Genomic DNA, 22,812 nt, shown 5'->3' with positions numbered 1-22,812 from the left:
TATTGATATTGAGTAAAGTTCCGCAAGCACTTTTATGCTCCTAAAATGCAAATATTCATTTACTTTGAAATTAAAAAATATTTTTTCCTTGTTATTACATAAATTTATTTTATATTGAAAAGTTATATGAATTTTTTTGACTTTGATGATACAATAAAACTAAATAAAGTATTTTCAACATTTTTCGTCTAGAAAAAAACTAAAACATTTTATCCATGTTTAATTCTAAAATAAAGTACTATTTGCTCATGAAAATATGAGTAGACTTGTATTTTACCCAACCCATTTTTATCCATATGAATTATGGACGGGTTGAATTATTACCCATTTTATATTGATCCATTTAAATCCGCCCAAATTTTATCCAACCCACCCATTTCTCACTACTAAAACGAATAAACAATAATAACATATTCAATATAATTTTATTAGTGAAATTGAAGAGAATTGTGTTTAGGCAGACTTTTACTTTATTTTGTGAAGGTAGAGACAAACCCATGGACCAATTTTACTCTTTGGAATATGTGTGTATATATATATTTATTTTAAATATTATTTTTTATATATATTTTATTATTTATGGCAATACATGCGGTAGATGTGCAATTTGCGTGCGGCATGTACGTCGTGCAATAGTTTCATTAATTCAGATATTGGTATAAATCTATTGAATTTAAGCTTTATATGGACTAATTTAATAACAAGTAAATAGACCGTAACAAATATTAAATGGTAAATTTAACAAAGTGTTAAAGTTCTATGCATAGATATAGAGATCATCATTGATATATAAGAATATTCTGCAATTAGATGACTAAATTGGTAGTTATAAGCAAATTTCTTGGCAAACAATTATTGAAACCTAAAAAAATTTCTGGAAAAATTCGTGCACACTAATAAACATAACTTAAATTCATAGTGAAACATATAATGTTTTATACCTTGACAATACATAAAATATATACACAATAATTCATTGATAATGTAAAAAAAAAGTTACACCGTCGATATTCAAAATTCAAATCTAATGTGAAATTGTTGAAGTTCTATGCATAAATAGCATAATTTACACAAAAATGACTAAATATGATAACTAATATCCAGATTTACATATTAAAAGTTACACTAATATTATACACTTTAAATTTAACTGTCGGTATATGTAATTAATCAAATCGAACTAATTAATTAGTAAGCACTAGCTCGCTGTGACCATACACGCACACATCGTTGGCTGTTATTTATGCTCGCCAATTAACTGTACCGACGATTAAGTATAACTAAGAACTTTATAGTATATAAACTTATTTACAGTAATTAAGTCTGATTAAAGACTTAATTACTGTTTTAAAATCTCATTTTAGTTGCCCCCTATAAATATCAGCCCCAACTAACATTAGTTCCTCGTCAAAATCTCCAAGTACAAAAAAAATACCTTTTTTCTTCACAACCCATCCCTCTTCTCTTCTTTATTATATAAAAAAAATGGATAAAAGAACATGTGATTCTCAAGATGTTGAAGTTAGGAAAGGTCCTTGGACTATGGAGGAAGATTTAATTCTCATCAATTACATTGCTAATCATGGTGAAGGTGTTTGGAATTCCCTTGCTCGATCCGCTGGTATACTATATAAAAAAATAAATAAATATAATTCTCTCATTTGATCCTCTTGTTGAGATTGAGGCATAATTATTATCGTATATATTTGACCCTTTTTTGTGTGTGATAGGTTTGAAGCGTACTGGAAAAAGTTGTAGACTTCGATGGCTTAATTATCTCCGACCTGATGTTCGGAGGGGAAATATTACACCAGAAGAACAACTGTTGATCATGGAACTACATGCCAAGTGGGGAAACCGGTGAGTTGATGTTTTTTTCATAGCTAGGGTTTTGATAATTAAATAAAATGATGAAATTATATCAAAGAAAAATTGGAAAATTGTAGAATTTTCTCCTTCGTCTTTTTTTTTTTTTAAAAAAATGAAAAATAAAAAAAATCTCCCATGTGTTTGTTTGTGTTGGATGGATAAAGAGGAATTGTCCCAAAATCTCTTAGAACTAGATTTGGCATCATGAAAGAGAGTGATAGAGAATTTACAACGTTTTTAAATGTAACCTAAAGTTAAATTTTTATTTATTTATGATTTCTTATTGGCTGTCAAATATTCTTCTTCCTAATTCCTTTTCATCCGTAGGTTTTTTTTTTTTTTTTTTTGAGGATAAACTCTTTTTCCCTTCTTTTCTTCCCTCAAATTTGTTGAAATCCCTTATGTTTTTTCCATTCAAAAATTAATCCGACCATAATATCAAATTTATAATGAATAATCAATAGACCTAATTTTTACAATCTTCTACTACTCCTATCGTTTCAATTTGTTTATTTTACCTTATTTTTTAGTTTGTTTTGAAAAATCTTTGTTATTATTATTTTTTTGGCAAGTCTTTAATTCTAAATTTTCACGTGATATTTCTAAGATCACAATATTTTAATACATTACACATATCTTTAGTTTATAACACGTGATTCAAAAGTTTTTTTTTACTTTCTTAAAATACATATTTAAACAAAATCAAACAAACAAAATTGAAACAGATCGAGTATTTTCTATTTTTGGGAAGATTGTCCCAGCATAAATTACTTTTTTCTAAACCATTTTTTGTTTTACGGCTTTGATTTGACAGTCGAAAAATCTTTAAGCTTAATCATGTAAAGTATATGAGAGAAGCCCCAAAGTAGTCCCTCATCTTTGGGTTAAGACACAAATAAGTTTTCACATGAAGCACTAATAGTTCCTCATGTTTGCAATATTGATGCACTTTTGGTCCTCCCGTAAACTTTTGCCTATTTTTTAACATTAATTTTGTTCATAATTTTATGTAAGGAATGTCACATCGTCTTTTTATATATTTAGTATAAATAATAATTCTATGTGAGAGAAGGTGAGAAGAAGAACATCTTGTTCTATTTAGTATAAATATTACTACAGCTAAACTAAGAACATTTTAACATATGACATTGCAAGAAAAGAAAAAATTGTACTATTGCACGTGAAATAGTCGTGATGAACCTCTCGACTTTACCTGCTTATGATTTCTACTAAACAAAAAATGTGGTTTTGTTCTCACAATCTCTCATATGGAGTTATTATTTCTCTTAAATATATAAAATGACGATTAAACATTCCATACATAAATTATGAATAAAATTAATGTTAAAAAATAGGCAAATGAAGGAGGACCAAAAGTGCACCAATATTGCAAACATGAGGAACTATTAATGCTCCATGTGAAAACTCAAGGATGACTTTGAATTTTAATCCAAAGATGAGAGACTATTTTGGGCCTTTTCTCTAAAGTATATTCTATCCATATTAATTAACATGCAAAAAGTACAAATTAAAACATGTCACCCTTACATTAAATTTTGTGAATTTATTATGCTCTGTTCATATAGATATAGGTAAAATAAAAAATACTTATGATTATTATAGGTCCTCATTCGGCCACCAAAATTAGTAAAGCAAGGACAATTGTTCGACAGGAATTCGGCCTTCCATTATACCATTGAATATGACATATGAATTTAAGTTTTTGAACTTTTGCTTTTTGAGTTTTTTTAAAATGTTATAATAGGTTATTACTTCTCCTTATTATGCACATTTACACATGTGTAAAAAAACAAAGATTATTTATACTTTCACATTATCAATATATACAAATTAAAAAAAATAAGGGTCTCGGCTCTATCAAATGAAAGATTATGAGAAACACAGGCTTGCAAATAGCTTTGATTGAAGTAGACAGATAACTTATTGTTTTGGTTCATCACGAAGACAAGGGGTCCTTCTTGTACCAAAAATGTATGTTTGGTACAAAGGAAGTCATTCTTTAATAAATGTTAAAAAGTCATTTTTCTGGTATGTATGTATTTAATTGTTAAAAGGGAAAAATCATTTTTTTTTTCAAAAACCTCTCCGATAATCCAATATTTTTCATAATTTTAGGATCGAAAATAAGGAGTATTTACTCTTGTCCGATAATTCAATATAAAACGTTGAAACTGATTAAACACACTTCCCCTTAAAGGATAGTTTAAGTTGTTGTGCACTATCAACGATTATGTAAATATTGTCTACACCAGTATATATAAATTAAGTTTGATATGATTACTCAAAAATAGAAAGAATAACCTTTTTACAATCAATTAAATTGAGCTGATAATGTAAAATATCGATATATATAACTGAAATATGTATGTATATAAGAAGTGAGACTTCGAATAACAGCCACAGAACATGGAGGCACCCTTGATTTTTACCAAAAATTAATCGTGACTGAAAAGTTTAATTTCAATATAATTTGAATAACTCCATTCATTTCATATTTAGTGTCTTAGTGTATGAAAAGAAGATAATTCCGTGATCTTAAATATAACAAATAACGTGTATTTCAAAATTTATGATCTTAAACTTATCAGGTAGAATATTGGAATTGAAATACTTATTAAATATAAAAAAACACACTCATTTTGAAACAAAAAAATAAACGTAATTGGAAATGAAAGAAGTATATTTTAAAATGTTATATATAGCATGTAATTTGCCTATTTTTTCAGGTTGATACTATAAATTCTTTTAAAAGGTTAGAATATAGAAGTCAAATTCAAATAAAATTAATTATTGTCACATACAGGTGGTCAAAAATTGCAAAGCATTTACCTGGAAGAACAGATAATGAGATAAAGAACTTTTGGAGGACAAGGATTCAGAAGCACATTAAGCAAGCAGAAAACATGAACAGAAGATCATCAAATATTTCAGAGCACAACAATATTCAACAAGCAAGTACAAGCCAAACATCTACTAGTCTTGCAGATTCAATCGAAACTTACTCTGGAAATAATAATAACAATAATAATAATAATAATAATATGGGCACTACTTTTCATCATCAGGGCAATTTTCCAAATGAAAATATTTGGAGCATGGAGGACCTTTGGTCCATGCAATTGCTTAATGATGCAAACAACTAATTAATAACTATCAATTAATTAATTAAGCGGCTAGCTAGTTACCTACTATATGTAAAGTGTTAAAAATTCCCAATTATATTCCCATACCTATATGCTGCTTGGTGATTAGTCTGTGTAATACAAGTTTAAACTTTTATAACTCTATTTATATATACTAATGGAATGCGTGTACATAATTTCTTTCCTTAATAGAATATTCTAGAAAGATATCAAGCTTAGCTTTAGCATGCATGCATGAGGACAGATAATTCTAGAAACAGAGAAAATATAATAATCCGGTCAAATAGTACTCCAATCTCTTCATTTTAATATATGTGAGATTGTAATTTGTCACAAAAAAAAAAGGTTAAAAAAAACTATTAATATCCTCCATTGATCATTTGTGTGGTTATAAAATTTTTTTTAGAGGTAATTAAAGAGAGAATTTAAAGTCAAAATTATTTCCTATTATAAAAAAGTGACATTTTCTTTAGAAAGAACTAAAAAATAAAATGTGTTGGATAAGTAAATTGAGTCAGAAGTACTCTAATTAAGGGAACTGATGGTGAGTTAATTAATTAATCCATCAAATCAGTAGTACTTAGAAAAGGGGTTTTAATTGTTTCTTTCTTTGGAAAGTTTGTTTTGACAAAGATTATATTAAATAGAATAAAATATTGAGAGGTAATTTGGTACACTTATTATTTCTGTGGATTACAAAATATTTTGCTGCAACAGATCGGTAACAAGTTATTTTCATATTTATATAATATATATACTATTGAATTCTCTTAACTTTTATTAATATTTTAATTCTTTTTAGCCGTTGTAAATATGAATAAAATAATTGTAAAATGACTCATAAATATATACGGCTGCCAACATATATACCGAACTAAATCCATAAGAAATCGACATGTGGAAAGGCAATATAACTATTTTGAGGAAATTAAAATTTCGCTTTTCAATAAGTTAACTATTTCTGTGCATGGCGTTGCACGTATGAAGTTCGACGTGAGCCTAACTCTTTAACTACTCTTAAGGAAGTCTCCACATGCTCCCTATCACTTCACATCTACTTTTTAATAATTACTCTCAATATTATCTGATTCTTAATATCTCAATTAATAATTAACTATCTGAATTTTTATCTTGTTAGTGATTATTCGATTCTTCACCTAATAATGTTATAAAATAAACAGAAGCTTAATCCAATTGTGCACCCTACTTATCAAAAATATAGTTGATTATTCATAAGTGTAACATATTTGTATTAATGAATAAAAACAGCCCAGTTAGGCACTTCATTAATTACACATACTTGGAATTTGATACTTATTTTGGAAGGATCTTTCACGTCATTATCATTATAGATGTTCAAGAATTGGTTGGTTGTTAACACGTAGCAATAATCAGTATTTTCACTAAGAAGAAGAGAAAAATATATATAAAAAAGTAAAATAAACGCACAAGAAGTTTGTACGACTCAACAGTAGTGAAAATTAAAAGAATGGCGCATATACTAGTCTCTCTAATTACACAGTTTACGCTTCCTCAAGTTACAATTTTAGGTTTTTCTTCATTTTTTTTAAAAAAGAAGCAAAGTTGAAACTAAACGTTTCATTGAAATAACCTTTTTTCTTTAAAGAAGAAAAACCTGCAAAACAGATTACACACAAACGCATAGAAGTGGATGCGCAGTGGAGCCACAAGCCCACAATGGTGGTTACTGGTTAGGCAGAACTTAATTAATTGACATTTATATTGATTTTTAAAATATATTTATAAATAATTTATTCAAAACTTGAATGACAAAAAGGACATGGAAAAGTCACGAATCTTGATTAGGACTTCTTTCGCACAAATGCGCCGATTTTTTGTGATCTTTAATTTTTGTCTTCAAAATTGTTGGTTTTTAATTTATTTATTTTTATCCCAGCTGTTTAAGTGAAAAATAAATAGCTGAAAATACACTAATAGAAAAACAAAAAACATTGCAATATAAATTTTTTTTTACAAGGCTTATAGTTCAGTTAAAGTACGTTATGTCTATGCATATAAATTTATTGACTTAAGTTATGCCTCAGGGTATAAGTTTAGTGGCATATATAAGTTATGTCCTAAAACAAGTGAAATTATTTCAAAACATAAGTGCGTAACACAAGTAATTATGTCTGGGAAAAAATTAACTCCCAGGACAAAAGTTTAGTGGCCCAAGTTATATCACAAGAAATAAGTTCAATGACACCAAATTATATTACACAACATAAATTTTGTAACAAAAGTTATATTACAAATTTGAGAGGCAAAAATTAAAGATTATTAACGGGACTTGTTTAATTAGCCTACAAATTCACGTAAGTGGAATATTGTTGTGGGCTTTAGTAGAAAAAAGGTGATACGAAATATATTCCCTACAATTTTGGTCCGCCCGTTATTTTCATCACATGTTTGTGGAGGGTAAATTATGAAGTAATTTCAAAAAACTTAAAGATAAACTCCCCACGTGAATTATATATATCACATGTTGGGTCGGCCATGGTAATTCTCACCATTCCGAAAGTTCAAAAAAATTAAATGATAAATTATAATTATAATATATAAATAATAAGTGGGATATGTAGTCTGAAAAATAAAACAAGTAATTTATTATAACATATTATAATTCACCATTAGTATAAAGATTTATTCATTGTCAGAGTGTATAAAATGAAATCAGAAATAATAACCAAATTTAAAGTACAAAGACCAACATATATCATTTTCGATGTGAATTCATTTTTTGATTTCTCTACATGTTTAAAAAAAAAAGGCTAAATATTTATAGAAATTTCATAACATCGCTAATATAAACTAACGTACCATTTTTTCGATTGTAATGATTTTAAAAGTAGATTAAATTAAAAGGAAAAATCACACCATATACACATTTAAGAGAATATTTCGAGTTTTAAACCTACTCTTAAAAAATTCTTAATTATAACAGTTTAATTACGAGTTATAACATATCAATTAAATTTAATTTCATTTAAAAATCAATTAAAATTTACTTATAAAATGATTAATCTTTTTATATTTTTATATTATTAATTATTTAATTATATTGATTGCAATTCCTTTTATATAATTAATAGGTGAGAGAAATAATATTAATGAGAGAGAATCAATTTGTATTTATCTATTACACCTTTTAAGGGATTTTTTAACTTATACAAATAACTTTTATTTATTAATGACTATTGGGGCCTTTAATTTTAAAAATAAAATAAAATTTATCACCGTATATTTTAACATGTAATTTTCTCTCTCTTTAATCTATTTTTTTTGTTTTTATTGATGTTTTTTTTTATTTTAAATTTTGATATTGTTTTTTTTAATCTGATTTTTTTAGAATTAAGAATTCTATATTTTGAAAATTTGATGTCGTTTTTTATTTTAATTAAGCTAAAACTTGATTTCTTGAGAAAAAAATTGTTTTACTTAAGTTTTGAACTTGTTTTTGGTGTGTTTTTCTATATCTAAAATACTGTTTTGTTGGTGAAATAAGTATATTTAATTCTGAAAGTTGTTGATATATATAGTTAATATGAGATCATAAAATCTTTAATAAGGATTTCTTAAGTTTTAGCTTAAATATGATAAAAAAATCACACTTGAATACGGAATATAAATTGAAGAGAGAAAAATATAGAACTTGTATTAATTATTGCAGTTTAGATTTTTAATTACATGTTTTGATTTTTGGGTGATGTATATTTCTTTTGCTACAATTTCTGACAACAATATATAATATGCATTGTTTTACAACCAGATTTATTCTTCCCGGATTTATACCCGTTGGATACTAATTTTATAGATTTTTAATTTTTGTCTTTGTTCTAAAATTTCAAGTTGGATGCCAATTGTATATAAATTGGATAAAACATTAACTTGTTTTAGATTGTCTCATTTGGTTGAAATATCAGTTACATTTTGGTTTATTCATTTTCAAGTGGGATACCTGTTGAATACCAATTGAATACAACATTAACTTGTTTAGGTTGTCTAATTTGATTCAAATCTCAACCACATGTTGATTTTTCAATTTTTCAATGGGATATCAATTCAATACTAAATTTATACAAATTGGATACAATATTAACTAGTTTTACGTTGGCTATTTCAGTTGAAATCTCAATTACATGTTGTTGTTTTTTCAATTTTACCACTTGAACGTCAGTTGGACTTAATTTTACCACAAGATTTGTCTTAATTTTTTCAGTCTATATCAATCGCATACAAACATTACCTATTTTTTGAGTATACATTTGAAAAACACTGAATACACAAATGATTAACTAGCACACATAATAAATATTCTGAAATTATAATTCATTAACTTAAAAGACAAAATAAATCAAAACATGAGTTTGCCACAATAAAACAACCAAATCAAAATCAAAATAAATTATGTCTTTTTTTCAGAAGGGTAATTTGAACATGTCTTCCTATTGTGTTCCTCCCGACGACATGTACCGCACGTAATCTTAGACCTCTGGAATTTCACATCAGCAAAACATTTATAAGTTGTGGTCTCCCTACAATTCTTTTTGAACCAGGCGACAATAATTTCTGCTCCGATACTTTTTGAATTGCATATTTTTCTGTTTCATAATAAATTATTGTGTCAATATTATATCATACAAAAGTACAAATAACTTTTATACATATGTTATATCAATATACAAATTTCATACCATTTTTATGCTTACAAAAGTAAAAATACATATGTTATTTTAAAACAATTTCATATGTTTTTACAAAATACAAAAGTAAAAACACATATGTTATATCAGTATACAAATTTCATACAATTCTTATTCACACATTTCTTACCTATTTCATGCCAAAAGTTGTCAATTATTCATATTAGGATCATGCCACTAGAATACCAAAATAATTCCAACTTAGAAATATTAATTGTCATTTCTTTAATAAACAGTATACCAAATTCGTTACATTATTATTCTCAAAATTCATTACAATATAATTCCAAAAAAAAAATCCAATCAAACCAAAAATCGTACCAAAACATTATCGATTGTCATACATGCTTGGTAGTATAAGTAAACAAATTCCAAAGAAAAAATTATCTATTTTTTTAACCAAAAAAAAAAAATGCGTCAGACAAATAATGAACACATTCAATGTTCATACCGAAATATAACATTATACATTTAAAAAAAAAATGCCATAATTCAAATTATTATACACAACAAAAAATCTAAAATCAATATACAAATTTCATATAATTATTATGCACATTTTTCATACCTATTTCATGCCAAAATTATACCTATTTCATGACATAAGTCGTTACTTTTTCACTGCAGAATCATGTCACTATAATACCAAAATAATACCACTTTTAACTATTAATTGTCATTTATTAGACAAATAGTATACGAAATTCATTCAAATATAATTCTAAAATCGTATCAACATGGTATAACCAATATACCAAATTCAAATAAATGTTATGTAATTTTTTAACCAGAAACATTCAAAAAAATGAATGTTTAAACAAAAATCTATACCAATTTCAAACAAATTTTATGTAATATCAAAAGTGAATATTCATACCAAAAACGTCATAATTAAAACTATTATTCACAAACAAAATCTGTTTTTTTTCCAGAATCACTATTCATAATTTTTTTGAACGTTTGGTTTGTATTACAATACAAATAAAAAATCGCAAAGAACACTAACCTGAAGGATCCCATCTACCATAATGTTTTATTAATACTAATAAGAAGCCGTCCAGAAAATAAAGATTATTCAATAAAAATGAATATGAATTAGATAGAGTGACAAGATTTCTGGAAAAAAATCGAATAGAGAGAAACGTGGAAGAAAATGGATGAAATCAAAAATTTTAATTAATTTTAACAAATTAGAGTGAAATAAGGAACTAAATATTCTTAATTAGTTTGAATTTCCTAAATTTATGCTAATCAGTAATTATCTTCAATCAATTCAAATTTAATTAACACACTTATTTCCCTTTTTTTACCCTTTTTTTTTCAGAAGCAAATTTTTTTATTTTTTTCAAAACAAATTTTTACAATTATTTAAAAAAAAAATATTTTTTTTAAGAAACTTTTACAACCTGAAATATTTTATTGTTACAACTTGAAAGTTTAATTCTACTGCTATAACTTGAAAATATTAGTCTAATATATGTCATATATGAAATTTTCACTAAATTAAATAGTGTATTTTTGTTGAAGATGTTAACTCATGTCAGCTTTGTAGCCCATTTCTCGACCCACTATTTCCTTACCAATACAGTAGGCCCATCTGCGGCCCAACACACATACTCGGTTCCTTATACATCACTTCCAATATTTATGGGCTTACTGCTCATCTAATTTATACGTGGGCCGATAGCTCTATGGGCCTACTAATTTGGGCCGCCCAATAAGCACCCGTAAGCCATTTCCACCTTTGTCTTATTTTGTACTATCTTTAATTTTTGCTCTCTAAGACAAATAATTTGGGAAAATTGTATATAATAGCATATTATTAATTCAAATTAAATGCTATAAACATAGTTTGATTTAATTGTACCCCATAACAAACTGTTGTTATTTCGCTTCTCTCCTGGTGAATCTCGCTCGCCTCTCTCGTTATCTCCCTCGCCTCTCTCGCTGTTATACAAACGCAAATGTATAAAATGTGTTTGTGTTTGTGTTTGTATAAAGTGAGAGAAAATTGTATATATACATATATTTTCGTTCCAATCTCTCCCCTCTCCCAAATCTCGCTCGCCAGTCTCTCCCTCGCCTCTCTCGCTTATATAAACAGAAATGTATAAATTGTGTTTATATTTGTATAAAGTGAGAGAAAATTGTATATACACATGCAAATACATATATATTTGTCCTATACACTTATAATTATACAATACAAATATTCCCCTGCCCAGATCTCTTTTGCCTTTCTCTCGTTCTCGCTTTATACAAACACAGATTATACAATTGATCTTTTGTATATGTATACCGAAACAGAAACAGAAACAGATTATATACAACTATTTTCTTTTGTATATGTATAACGAAATATATACATATTTATGTTTGTTATGGAGCGCAATTATGCAAACTATAACTATAACATACAAATATGATTTTTATGTTTGCTATATGTGAAAGTTGCTCTAATAATTTCTAGTAGAGTATAAAATTATATTTCTACATCATAATATCCCACAAGTTATGTTATGTACCCTTAAGTTAGCGTTTGTACTTTCTTACTCTGAAACCATGTTAATTTTGTCCCTATAAAACCAGGATTTTCATTATTTTCCCTATGAAGCCATCTTTTATCTCTACTTTCTCTACAATATTATTTTTCTTAGCTTTATTATTTTATAACAAACCTGCAAACATCTTCACGAAATTGGAAGAAAATAACTATTCAATGAAGATGAGAAATTTAAATTTTAAAACAATTATCACTCTTGAGTTGAGACTTATATTGTGACTTTTTTTTCCTTACAACAAAACATAAAAAGTACATAAAGAGGCAAACTTTTCTTTGACAGACAAAACACTATTAAGTATATGATTATTAGATTACAAACTTAAACACAACACAACATAGTCATTCAAAAAGATTATACATGTTTTTTGTAGCTTAAAAGCTTACAACAAACATTTTTACTAGCATCTTTTTTTTAAAAAAAAAAAATTCCATTATTCCTTATACATATTAAGTAATTAAAAAGATATACTCGTATGTTGATATTATAGCAACATAAATCCCCTTAGGCCTTATTTACTAATTAAAGTTCAACTGACCATATTTTGAGTTTCGGTCAGGGTAAAATAGTCCAAAATGTCTCTCATCTTCATCCCCTTCTTTTCCTCTTTCATCAAACATTGCAAACAAAAATGTCTCAATTCCCCTTCCAGGCTTCTTTGGAGTGCCATTTCTAACATGATCAATCAAATTCGTGTAATAAGTCCGCGCATTATCAGTAGTTGCAGCAGGGTGTCCATAAGAAGGCCATCCTGTTTCCGAAACAACAATTTCCACATCAGGTGCACCAGATTTCTCCAAAGCATAGTACATACTATCGACTAACGCGTCAAAAAGATTTTGGTAACCAGCTGAGTTTGTTCCTGAATCTTTAAACAGGGCATAGGATAGTGGTATATCTTTCATATTATATTTGTAACTGAAATACGGGTAAATATTTACTAGCAATGGCAAATTGTTGTCTCTAAGAAGTTTCACTATTGGATCAGTGAAACCTCTCCAATCAGGGTTAAACATACTGTTTTGTGGAGGCCATGTATTTGTTAACAAGGTTGAATATGTTGCGGTTGAGACTTTAATTTGATCTTGCAATCCTGCTTCTACTATCGCGTTATGAACATTTTCAATAGCAGGACCAACAAATGGAGCAAATTCTACATGTTTTATTGGGCTGATTTCATTTCCAACCGCGATATAACTGAATTTAACACTAGGGAAATAGGCTTTTATGTTATTGTTTACCCAATTTCTTGCTTGATTTGGATCTTGTGCTAGTGTTTTGACATGTTCATTTGGGACATCAACAAGTACTTCAATGTTACTTTCCCTTAGAGCATTCAAAACTTTTGTGTCTGGATCATAAAGTCTTATTTTTTTTATACCATTGGCATGACAATGATTTACAACATCAGATTCTGATGGCAAATTACCAGCCATTCTTCCATAGCATACCCCAACAGAGTGTACTCCTGCATTATTGGAAACAATAATTTACCAAAAAAAAAATGAGATCCAAATTAAATCTCAACTTATAATTAGTACTAGATGTCGCATGAATAGATAAAAATGACTTTAACTTGTATATACATCGGCAACATAAAGGAATTTCTATCTATAGTATCAAGGTTTAGACAACCATTTTTAAGATTACAATTCTCATTTTAAATTGACAAATATGTGCATAATATATTGACCTGAAAATGTAATAGCGCTAAAACATTGTCGATGTATAAGTAAAGACATATTTTTCTACATTATCATATCATTAAAAAGATATCTACAACTAAACATTCTGAAAATATGGGATCTGAAATCTTGAAAATAAGATTTGTTACACGTTATAATAAGTTAAGATTTGACCTGATATTATAAAAAATATTTATGCTGACGGTATATATTGCTTAAACTCTAATAATATATCAAAAACATTCACAAAGAATAAAATGAAGTTAAATATTTCTTCAAAAATGTCATATAAATTGAGATGGAAGAAATATTTTTATGAGAGAGATAGAGAGACCTGTCATTTGGATGCCACACATTAACAATACAAACAATGCAACCATGGGTACAATAGAGAAATTCTTAGTGAAGAGAAAAAGAAGAGCCATTATGAAAATGTAAGAAATTACAAGAAAGTTTTAAATGAGAATTAATGTGAATAACAATAATCAAACAATTACTTCTTATATAGAGAAGAAGCACTAGATTTAGAAGCAAATTCTGGGAACCTAAAGTTACTAATTTTCCAGTCAAGCACTGTTGATAGTAGACCTACTAAAGACTTTTCCAAACAAGTATTGGAATAATAAATGGAAAGACTGGAAAATTAAGCAAATTGCAGAAATTTTAGACATCTTATTAATTATCTGAACAACTATGGGGTCATTTGGTGTAGCCATTAAGAAAGCAACTTATTCGAGTACTCGCTCCGATTATTTTTTCTTGTTCATTATTTTATAAATAATTTGATATTTTTAATTGTTATTTTTAATATATAAAAAAAATTAACTTTTTTCCTATGTTTTACTCTTAACGTTAACAACTTATTTCAAATTATTCTCCAAGACATAAACTAAACATCAATTTATAGGGATGTGTAGTAAAATAGTAATGTCAATTGTTGTTACCTTGATAGATATGTCAAATCCAAATGTGACAAGTAAAAATGAACGTAAAGAGTATTGATTTTTGTATAAGTTATATAAGATTTGGTAGTAAGTTAGAAAATATTAGGCTATTTATGTGTAAAATTAATACAATATTTATTTTGTAATTTAGAAACTCACAACTAATAAATGAAATATAAGTTATGTGAGAGAATTAATGTACTACTTTATATAGGGTAAAAATGAAATAATTAATATCCATATATAATTAATATCTTTATAATTCTAACCAACTAATTAAACGATCATGTATGTGTAGTGGTTGTTCTTGACTTGGAAAATTTTCAATTCACAGGATAATTTACTTTATAATTAGGCTGGTTTCATGATATATAATTTGGGCCACGTAATCCCCCCCCCCCCCCCCCCCTCTCACCCCCAGTCAAATTTTTCTCCTTTTTTTGATATTTTTTAATTTTTCTCCTTATTTTTAATATAATTATTAATTGTATATAATTAATGTTTTGTTGTAAATATATTATATTAATATGGATGTCCATAACTTCAAGATATAATTTTATTATTATGTGTAATAATACTCACACCTCCACCATCTCCTCATTTATTTTCTACATAGAGCTGTCAATATGGGTAGACCCACTCCATTTGGGCTATAACCCATACCGGCTTTGCAATTTGACGGGTCAGGTAGGCTAGCCCATTTTTTATGTGGATCAGAAAATGGTCGGTCCAGCCCACAAGTGTGTGGGCTATGCGCTTTGCGGGGTCAGCCTTTTTTTCATAAAAATATATTTTTTATAATTTTTTAAATTAAATTATAATTTAAAAATATCATCATAAATATTGATTAGTGTTACTACTTGTTAATCAAATACACAAATAAAATTATCTATATAATATTTATTAAATTTGATTTCAAGTAAAAACATAAATAGCCAAATATAAATATTAACCTAATTGTTTTCCAATGATCATAATAAAACACAAGAACTATGATAATATTCCATAGGCTATGACATATGTAGTGATTCCCTAGAATTTTTAGGAACTTTATTTTATGTAGTACATATTTTATAAACATAATTCGTATTTAAATTGTAGTATTTCAAACTTTTGTTATTTTTAATACTCTATTTTATTTTTATTTTTTATTAATTTTATATGGCACACGGGCCGACCCTATCCATATTTCTCAAGCCCCACAAATCGACAGACTTATTCAGGCCGCGCTAAAAAATCCTTTTCTTAAATGGGCTCAAAAAATCGTAGCACAACCCTATCAAATCACGAGTTAGGCCAGGCCGGCCCAACGGGCCTAAACCATATTGACGGCTCTACTTCCACACTCTTTAATCTTCCCTACATTCTCAATAATTAATAGGGAAAATTAGCTATCTAGTCATAATACCTAACATAATTAATCAAAACAACTACACTTTAAAATATTTATTTAAAATGTCAGAATGACAATATTTTCAAAAATAATTTGTATCCATATTTTATTATTTTTATTACCTTTTAATTATCAAAAGAGTCCATCATTGGACCAAATTCTAACCAATAACCGATTAAAAATAAAAAACAAATACAAAACTACCCATTAATATTCTTTTCACATCTTACACGTTTCCCACCTTTCACGTTTCTCAATTAAAGAATTTATTTCTCCCCACCTTTCACGTTCACAATTTCTCTTTCTTCACGTTTTTCTCCTAACCTAGAAACACAAATTATTCAAAATTCGTATAGATTTTTCAAAAAAATCTTTGTATTAATTCAAGGAATTTCTCAGTTGGTAAACAAAATCTCTATATTAATTCAAGAAATTTCTCGATTGGTAAAGGTAAATTCGATTATTTATGTAGATTTCTTTGATTTGTTTTCAAAATCATCGATTCTGGTGTATATTTTTTATTGTATATTTATGAATTTTCCATCAATTTTTTCAATTTTTATGCGAGTTTTTTTAAATATTCATCTAATATTTATGTATTTTAGATTTTTAGTCTTTTAAACAATTTTTTTTGATTTTTTTGTGATTTCGTTTTAAAATTTCAGATTTATGAGAATCTACAAATTCATATGTTTATTTTGTCTGATTTTTAATATATTTATATTTGATAATTCGAAATTTGCTCTTAGGGTTTTCGATTTGGTGTTTTCATATTCACCAAGTATTTTGTATTTCAAATTTTTCAACTTTTAAACATTATTGTTCGTTTTTTTTTAGTTTGTTTTCATATTCACCAAGTATTTTTTGAGATTTCCCTCTTTTTGTATTATAGATTTTTCAAATTTTAAACAGTATTGTTCGATTTTTTTGTGATTTTATTTTCTAATTTGAGATTTAGTAGATTGTAGTAATCTACATTAGCACCCATACATCATATATTGTTTGATTTCTTATACATTCATATTTAATAATTTCAATTTTTACTTATAGGGTTACTAATGCTCAAGTGAATACGGATTCAAATTCCTTTTTGATGAAAAGAATCGAAAAAAGAACATAGCAGATGAAGAAAAAGAAGAAAGACAAAGTCAAAGAAGAAGGTTGCAAAATTGTATTCAAAACAGAATTGTATTCATATTAATTTTTGTTTGTCAATTATTTTTCTTTTGCTCATCATTTGTATTTTTATTTTAAAACATTGTATTTCTTTTTTAGTTTGTAGTCATTCAAATAGGTATATAATGTATTCGTCACAATTCTATATATTATGATTGAATACATAATTTATAGAATTGTGAAGAATCCATTATAAAGAGGAAAATAGAAACTTATTGATATTCATTTTTTTGTTTGAAATATAAAATCATATTGAAATACAACCTGATATTTGAAATACAAACTTAGTAAGACATATTTTGTATTTTATTAGGCTAAAGCAATATAATGTTTATGAATACATGATATATAAAATTGCGACGAATACATCACAAGAAGGGGAATACAAAATTATTGGTATTCATTCGGCGTTTGATATACAAAATGATATTGAAATACAACCTGATAATTGAAATAAAAGCTGAGCTAGAAAAAATATTTTCTGCAAATTTAAAGTGAAATAATAATATAACAAAACTGGATATTGAAATATAACTACAATTTATTTTGAATACAACTTATTCTATGTATTATGTATTCATCGCAACTATATTTTTCAATATCATTTCGATTTACAACTAATTTGTATTTATATTTTGGTATATACTTCACAACTGCCTTTATTTTTGTACTTGAACCAGAATACCAAAGAATTGTATTCGTCATAATCAATACCAACAATTTTTGTATTTTAAATTAGTTATACATATCATTAGGTATTCAAATACATTTCGAATGAACGCATATTCAAAGAAGTTCAAACATTTAATATCCAATACAGAGGGAATCATAAATTTTCCAACACTTCCACTCATGTAAGATATAAAATACAAACTACTGTTTTAAAAAAAATAATTGAAATTCTTAAGAACAAAGGAAAAAAATTCTAGAAAAAAAATGGCAATATATGCTCTTTCAAAAACGTAATTGATGTTAAATTTTAAATTTTTTTACCTTTTTTGAAATTTTCTATTCCGTGATTTTCTCTATTCTGATATTAATTATTTGTATTCTTTCAAATTAATCAAAATAAAATAAATACCTAACTCTGCCCTTAAAATAGTGAAATTGTTGCTAAGGAGTCCCCATTAAAAGCTAAAATATTGTTTTTGAAAAATTTCCCTAATTAATATCAAGTTTATTGCTATCTTTTTGTATGCCTCAAATTATAACAATATAAATAGAGGTTTTTAGGATGTGTGATGCACTTGAAAAATTTAGAAAACACTTGAATATACATGGAAGAATAAGAAAATTATTTCTTGTCTCTCTACATTTTTTGTTTATTTTCTCACTTATATTATTACTCTTTTTAGTTTTGTTTTACTACTAAAATGTTATATCTAATTGTATTTACCATCACAAAAATAAATGTATTGATACTTGTATGCCTATCTTAATAATCTCAAATCTAATTGGAGAAGTATTGATTTTGATATATTTTGTCTTCTTTATATATTTTTTCATAATATTTATTTTTAGATTAATTTCATTCCAATATTCATTGATCTCTTTGTATAATAATCAAATATTGAGGTTTGACGTATATCATATTCGTTCTAAGGAATTAAATTCTTCAAATAAATCAAAAATTTCATGTATGACACAAAGGGAAGTTCAGTTATGCATTTCAGCTTTAGGATAGCATAAATAAAAAATATCATGTAGTGACACAAAGGGAAATTAAGTTGTTATGCATTTCTAGCTTTAATATAATATATAATTGTAGAAGTAATTTATTATTATNTATATATATATATATATATATATATATATATATATATATATATATATATATATTTTCCTCATCGTATATTATTAGATCTATGTTTAAATTTTTTTCCATTGTGATGTCTTGCGAATACAATTCACTCACATATATCGAAATGCTAGTCTTACAAATTAATGCATTGAACATTTCAACCAAGTTTAATATTTTAATGAATGAGAATTCTCAATTAAATTCTTAAAAATTAGATGATATGATCACAAAAAATATCCAAAAAAAAAATACATGAAATATCTACCTATAGATTTTTTGTTGTTTGCCTGCAAATAATTTTTTTAACTCAGTATCGTATATTTTCATTGAAAGACTAAAAGTGGTTAATAAAATTAATTATTAGAAATTAAAAATAAATGTACACAAGAAAAAAAAATAATCACAAATATATGACACACACATTTCAACTCATTAAATATCTAGAAGAATCGTAGTTCGATATAAAATTCAATTGAGAGAAAAAAGAAGAAAAAACAGAATTTCATGCATACGAGTTTTTTAGTTCATGATATTTAAGTATGATTATAGGGATTGTTAGAATAGTTATATTTTCTAAGACTTAAAATGTTTTTTCATTGCTCCATACTAATTAAGATATGTAATGTTTCTATTGTTTTTGGAAGGAAAAAATTAAGCGTTAATGAAGCATATATATCTTGTCCATTAGCCTTTTCTATAAATTCTCAAATAGATTGAACATATTATTTTCTTTTAAGTATTACTTTGTGCATTTATGAATCTTGAAAACTTAAAAAACTTCTTAACTTGATTAAAAAAAATGAATACCATTATATTTATATCTACTCACCAAATGAATATCAACATTTCACAAAAAAATTATTTAGTAGAAAAACGGATGGAAGTTATTTTTGTGTGTATATATATTTTCTTGGACGATACAATGAGATGTGGTTTTAAAGAAATTTCCTGATATCATGTTTTCATTTAATTATTTCTTGAGTATCAAACACTAATTAAATAAATAGATAACTCAGTAAAGAAATATATAGTCAAAGATCTGCTAACAAGATATTTTTATACATATGTTTTCATATTTACTTAAAACAAAATATAGATAATGTTTTTATGTAACTTTCGATTTAGAATTTATAAACTTAAGTTTTGAAAAAGACTTTTATGAATATTATAATTTCTTCTATTTAGATTATACGTTTGAAAGAAATATTGAAAATAAAATTGATTTTATTTTTTTGATGATTTTAATATTCGAGTATTAGAAAAAAAGAAAAAATAAATCATGAATTTGGTGGGCATTTGACCATATATAATTAGAAATTAAATATTTTTCATTTTACAAGAATTTTTTGAAATTAGAGTTGTGTTTTGTTATATTTTTTTCACAAATGAAACAAAATAACATTTTATTTGAAAATCTAAACATGGAGATTTAATTTGAATTTTTCATAGTCAAAATTAATTTTTAAATAAAGTAAATATTATTTCAGAAAAAAGATGGGTGATATAGTTTATTTCTCCGCACTTTTCCGCGCGAAGCGCGATAAGTTCACTAGTAGAATAAATAAGCATAACGGCATGCTATTCCTACTACACCTATAGTATTGTTTTATTATGATAAAAATCATAATTAATAATTGTGAAATTAGGTATTAGGCCTAACTTAGGCGGCAATTGCCTAATCCTCATAAAGAGTTCATCCATTTTATTGACAATTTTTTGATTATTTTTTGGGGGAGCCCCAACATTGGGTGGGATTGGCTGATACCATGTGAAATTAGGTTTTAGATTTAACTCACATTCCAAAAGCTAGCTCAAATATAAGAGAATTGTCCAAGCCTTATAAGGAGTCCACTCATCTCATTAACCATCAATGTGAGACTTTAACCATTCTTTAACAATAATCAATCTCTTGCACGACGATGCAAAACGATTTATACATTCTCTTAAAACTCCTCTCACACTATACACAAATAAGGGTAAAGCTGAAATTTTAGTTACAAGTTGGCTAGATTAAAGTTTTTGAGTTAAACGGAAAATTACATGACTAAGTAAACACATACTAATTAATTATTTAATATAGCTATAATTTGGAGAAATTACTTTTTGCTACTGACATATAACCATATGTATGCGAGCCATGCATGTCCAAAATTTGTATAATTCAGCTGCTAATTGTTTAAATCCAGAATTTATATATGTTTATCCTAGCTTGTATATAATTATCTTGTCAATACATTTTATTTGTATAAGTTATGAAAAAATCCTAAATGTATAAATACATAATTTTTATATATTTTTTCTGTTTGTATATTCACAAACAAATTATATAAATGGTAATATATATAGCAAACGAAACTAATTGTGATGAAGCGTAATTAGATAAACTATAGCTAAGGAGACTTATTAATTAATTTCTTTTTTATGGAATTTCCTCAATATTATATGTGTTAAAGATATCAATTGTATTTTTAAAATACAATTTGATATCATCCTTTTTATTTTTCCCTCAAAAGGGGAAAAAAAAGAAAAGAAAAAAGAAACCGGTAATATGATCTTTCCGGAAACAGCCACGTCAGTCAACTTGATCATCAACCGTCCATCACACATCCCTATGCAAAAGATCATATCCTACTCCACGTGTAACAATAATACTGCTTTATCTCCTTTCAGTGGGTCCCCCTACTTACTAGTAGTATTTTTTCAATAAAGAAGTAACTTCCCTTTTTATCCTTCAACAAATTATTACTAATTGAATTTCATTTTGGTCCTTTGTGAACTTTGCGAAACATATTTAATCTTGAAATCATGAAAATGCATATTTTTTATCTACATAAATAAAGATTGTATATTTTTTGTCTTTAGAATTCAAATATTAAGTAATAATACATGGACAATAAATTATCCAATAATTAAGAGCCCATTAAGTTTTTAGAAAAGTATTAAAAAAAACTCTTAAATTTGTTGCAAATTATTAATTTCGTTTTCGAGCTATTCACGTTTTTTTAAATACACCTCTCTACTTGACTAACTAAACTTAGATATGTCCTAATCTGCCACATGATGTAATAAATGGTCTCAAACTCTTGTAGGAGCATAAGATTCTTAATAAAAAATTAAAAGAAGTATTGAAAACACTCCTAAACTTGACGAGAATTTAGGAATGTATTTCAATCACGTTGCAAGATCGAAAACATATTTAAGTTCAATTAGTCAAGTAAATGAATGCTTTTAAAGTTATCAATAATTCAAAGATTAAATTAATAATTCATGCCAAATTTATAAGTATTTTCAATACTACTTAAAAAAGTTTTTGAATATGTAGGAGCAAAAAGAATAAACATGCAAAAGCAGGACTAAAAGAGAATATTTTCTAAATCTAATGGTTCAAAGTTCAAACTACAAATGAAAAGATTTAAGGAATTATCGAAAAGGGCAAAATAGTAAAGAAGTGGTTGAAATTGCTACAGCCCCACGTTAATTGAATGATCCGTAATC

General features: G+C 26.4%; 2 protein-coding genes across 2 annotated transcripts; one reads left to right on the top strand and one right to left on the bottom strand.

The window, feature by feature from the left end:
- The first annotated feature begins 1,395 nt into the window (after nucleotides 1-1,395).
- On the top strand, nucleotides 1,396-5,092 carry LOC125847566 (MYB-like transcription factor EOBI). The gene is made up of 3 exons (XM_049527185.1): nucleotides 1,396-1,621; nucleotides 1,731-1,860; nucleotides 4,694-5,092. Exons 1-3 carry the CDS (start codon nucleotides 1,486-1,488, stop codon nucleotides 5,031-5,033), a joined length of 606 nt encoding a protein of 201 aa, XP_049383142.1. The 5' UTR covers nucleotides 1,396-1,485; the 3' UTR covers nucleotides 5,034-5,092.
- Nucleotides 5,093-12,585: 7,493 nt separating this feature from the next.
- Nucleotides 12,586-14,474, bottom strand: LOC125847561 (glucan endo-1,3-beta-glucosidase, acidic-like). Its single transcript, XM_049527179.1, has 2 exons — nucleotides 14,338-14,474; nucleotides 12,586-13,786 (listed from the first exon to the last, which is right to left on the bottom strand). Exons 1-2 carry the CDS (start codon nucleotides 14,426-14,428, stop codon nucleotides 12,837-12,839), a joined length of 1,041 nt encoding a protein of 346 aa, XP_049383136.1. The 5' UTR covers nucleotides 14,429-14,474; the 3' UTR covers nucleotides 12,586-12,836.
- Nucleotides 14,475-22,812: the final 8,338 nt, after the last annotated feature.

This window comes from Solanum stenotomum, chromosome 12 (assembly GCF_019186545.1).
Source record: "Solanum stenotomum isolate F172 chromosome 12, ASM1918654v1, whole genome shotgun sequence".
NCBI lineage: Eukaryota > Viridiplantae > Streptophyta > Magnoliopsida > Solanales > Solanaceae > Solanum > Solanum stenotomum.
This window is presented reverse-complemented; position numbering and strand designations above follow the sequence as displayed.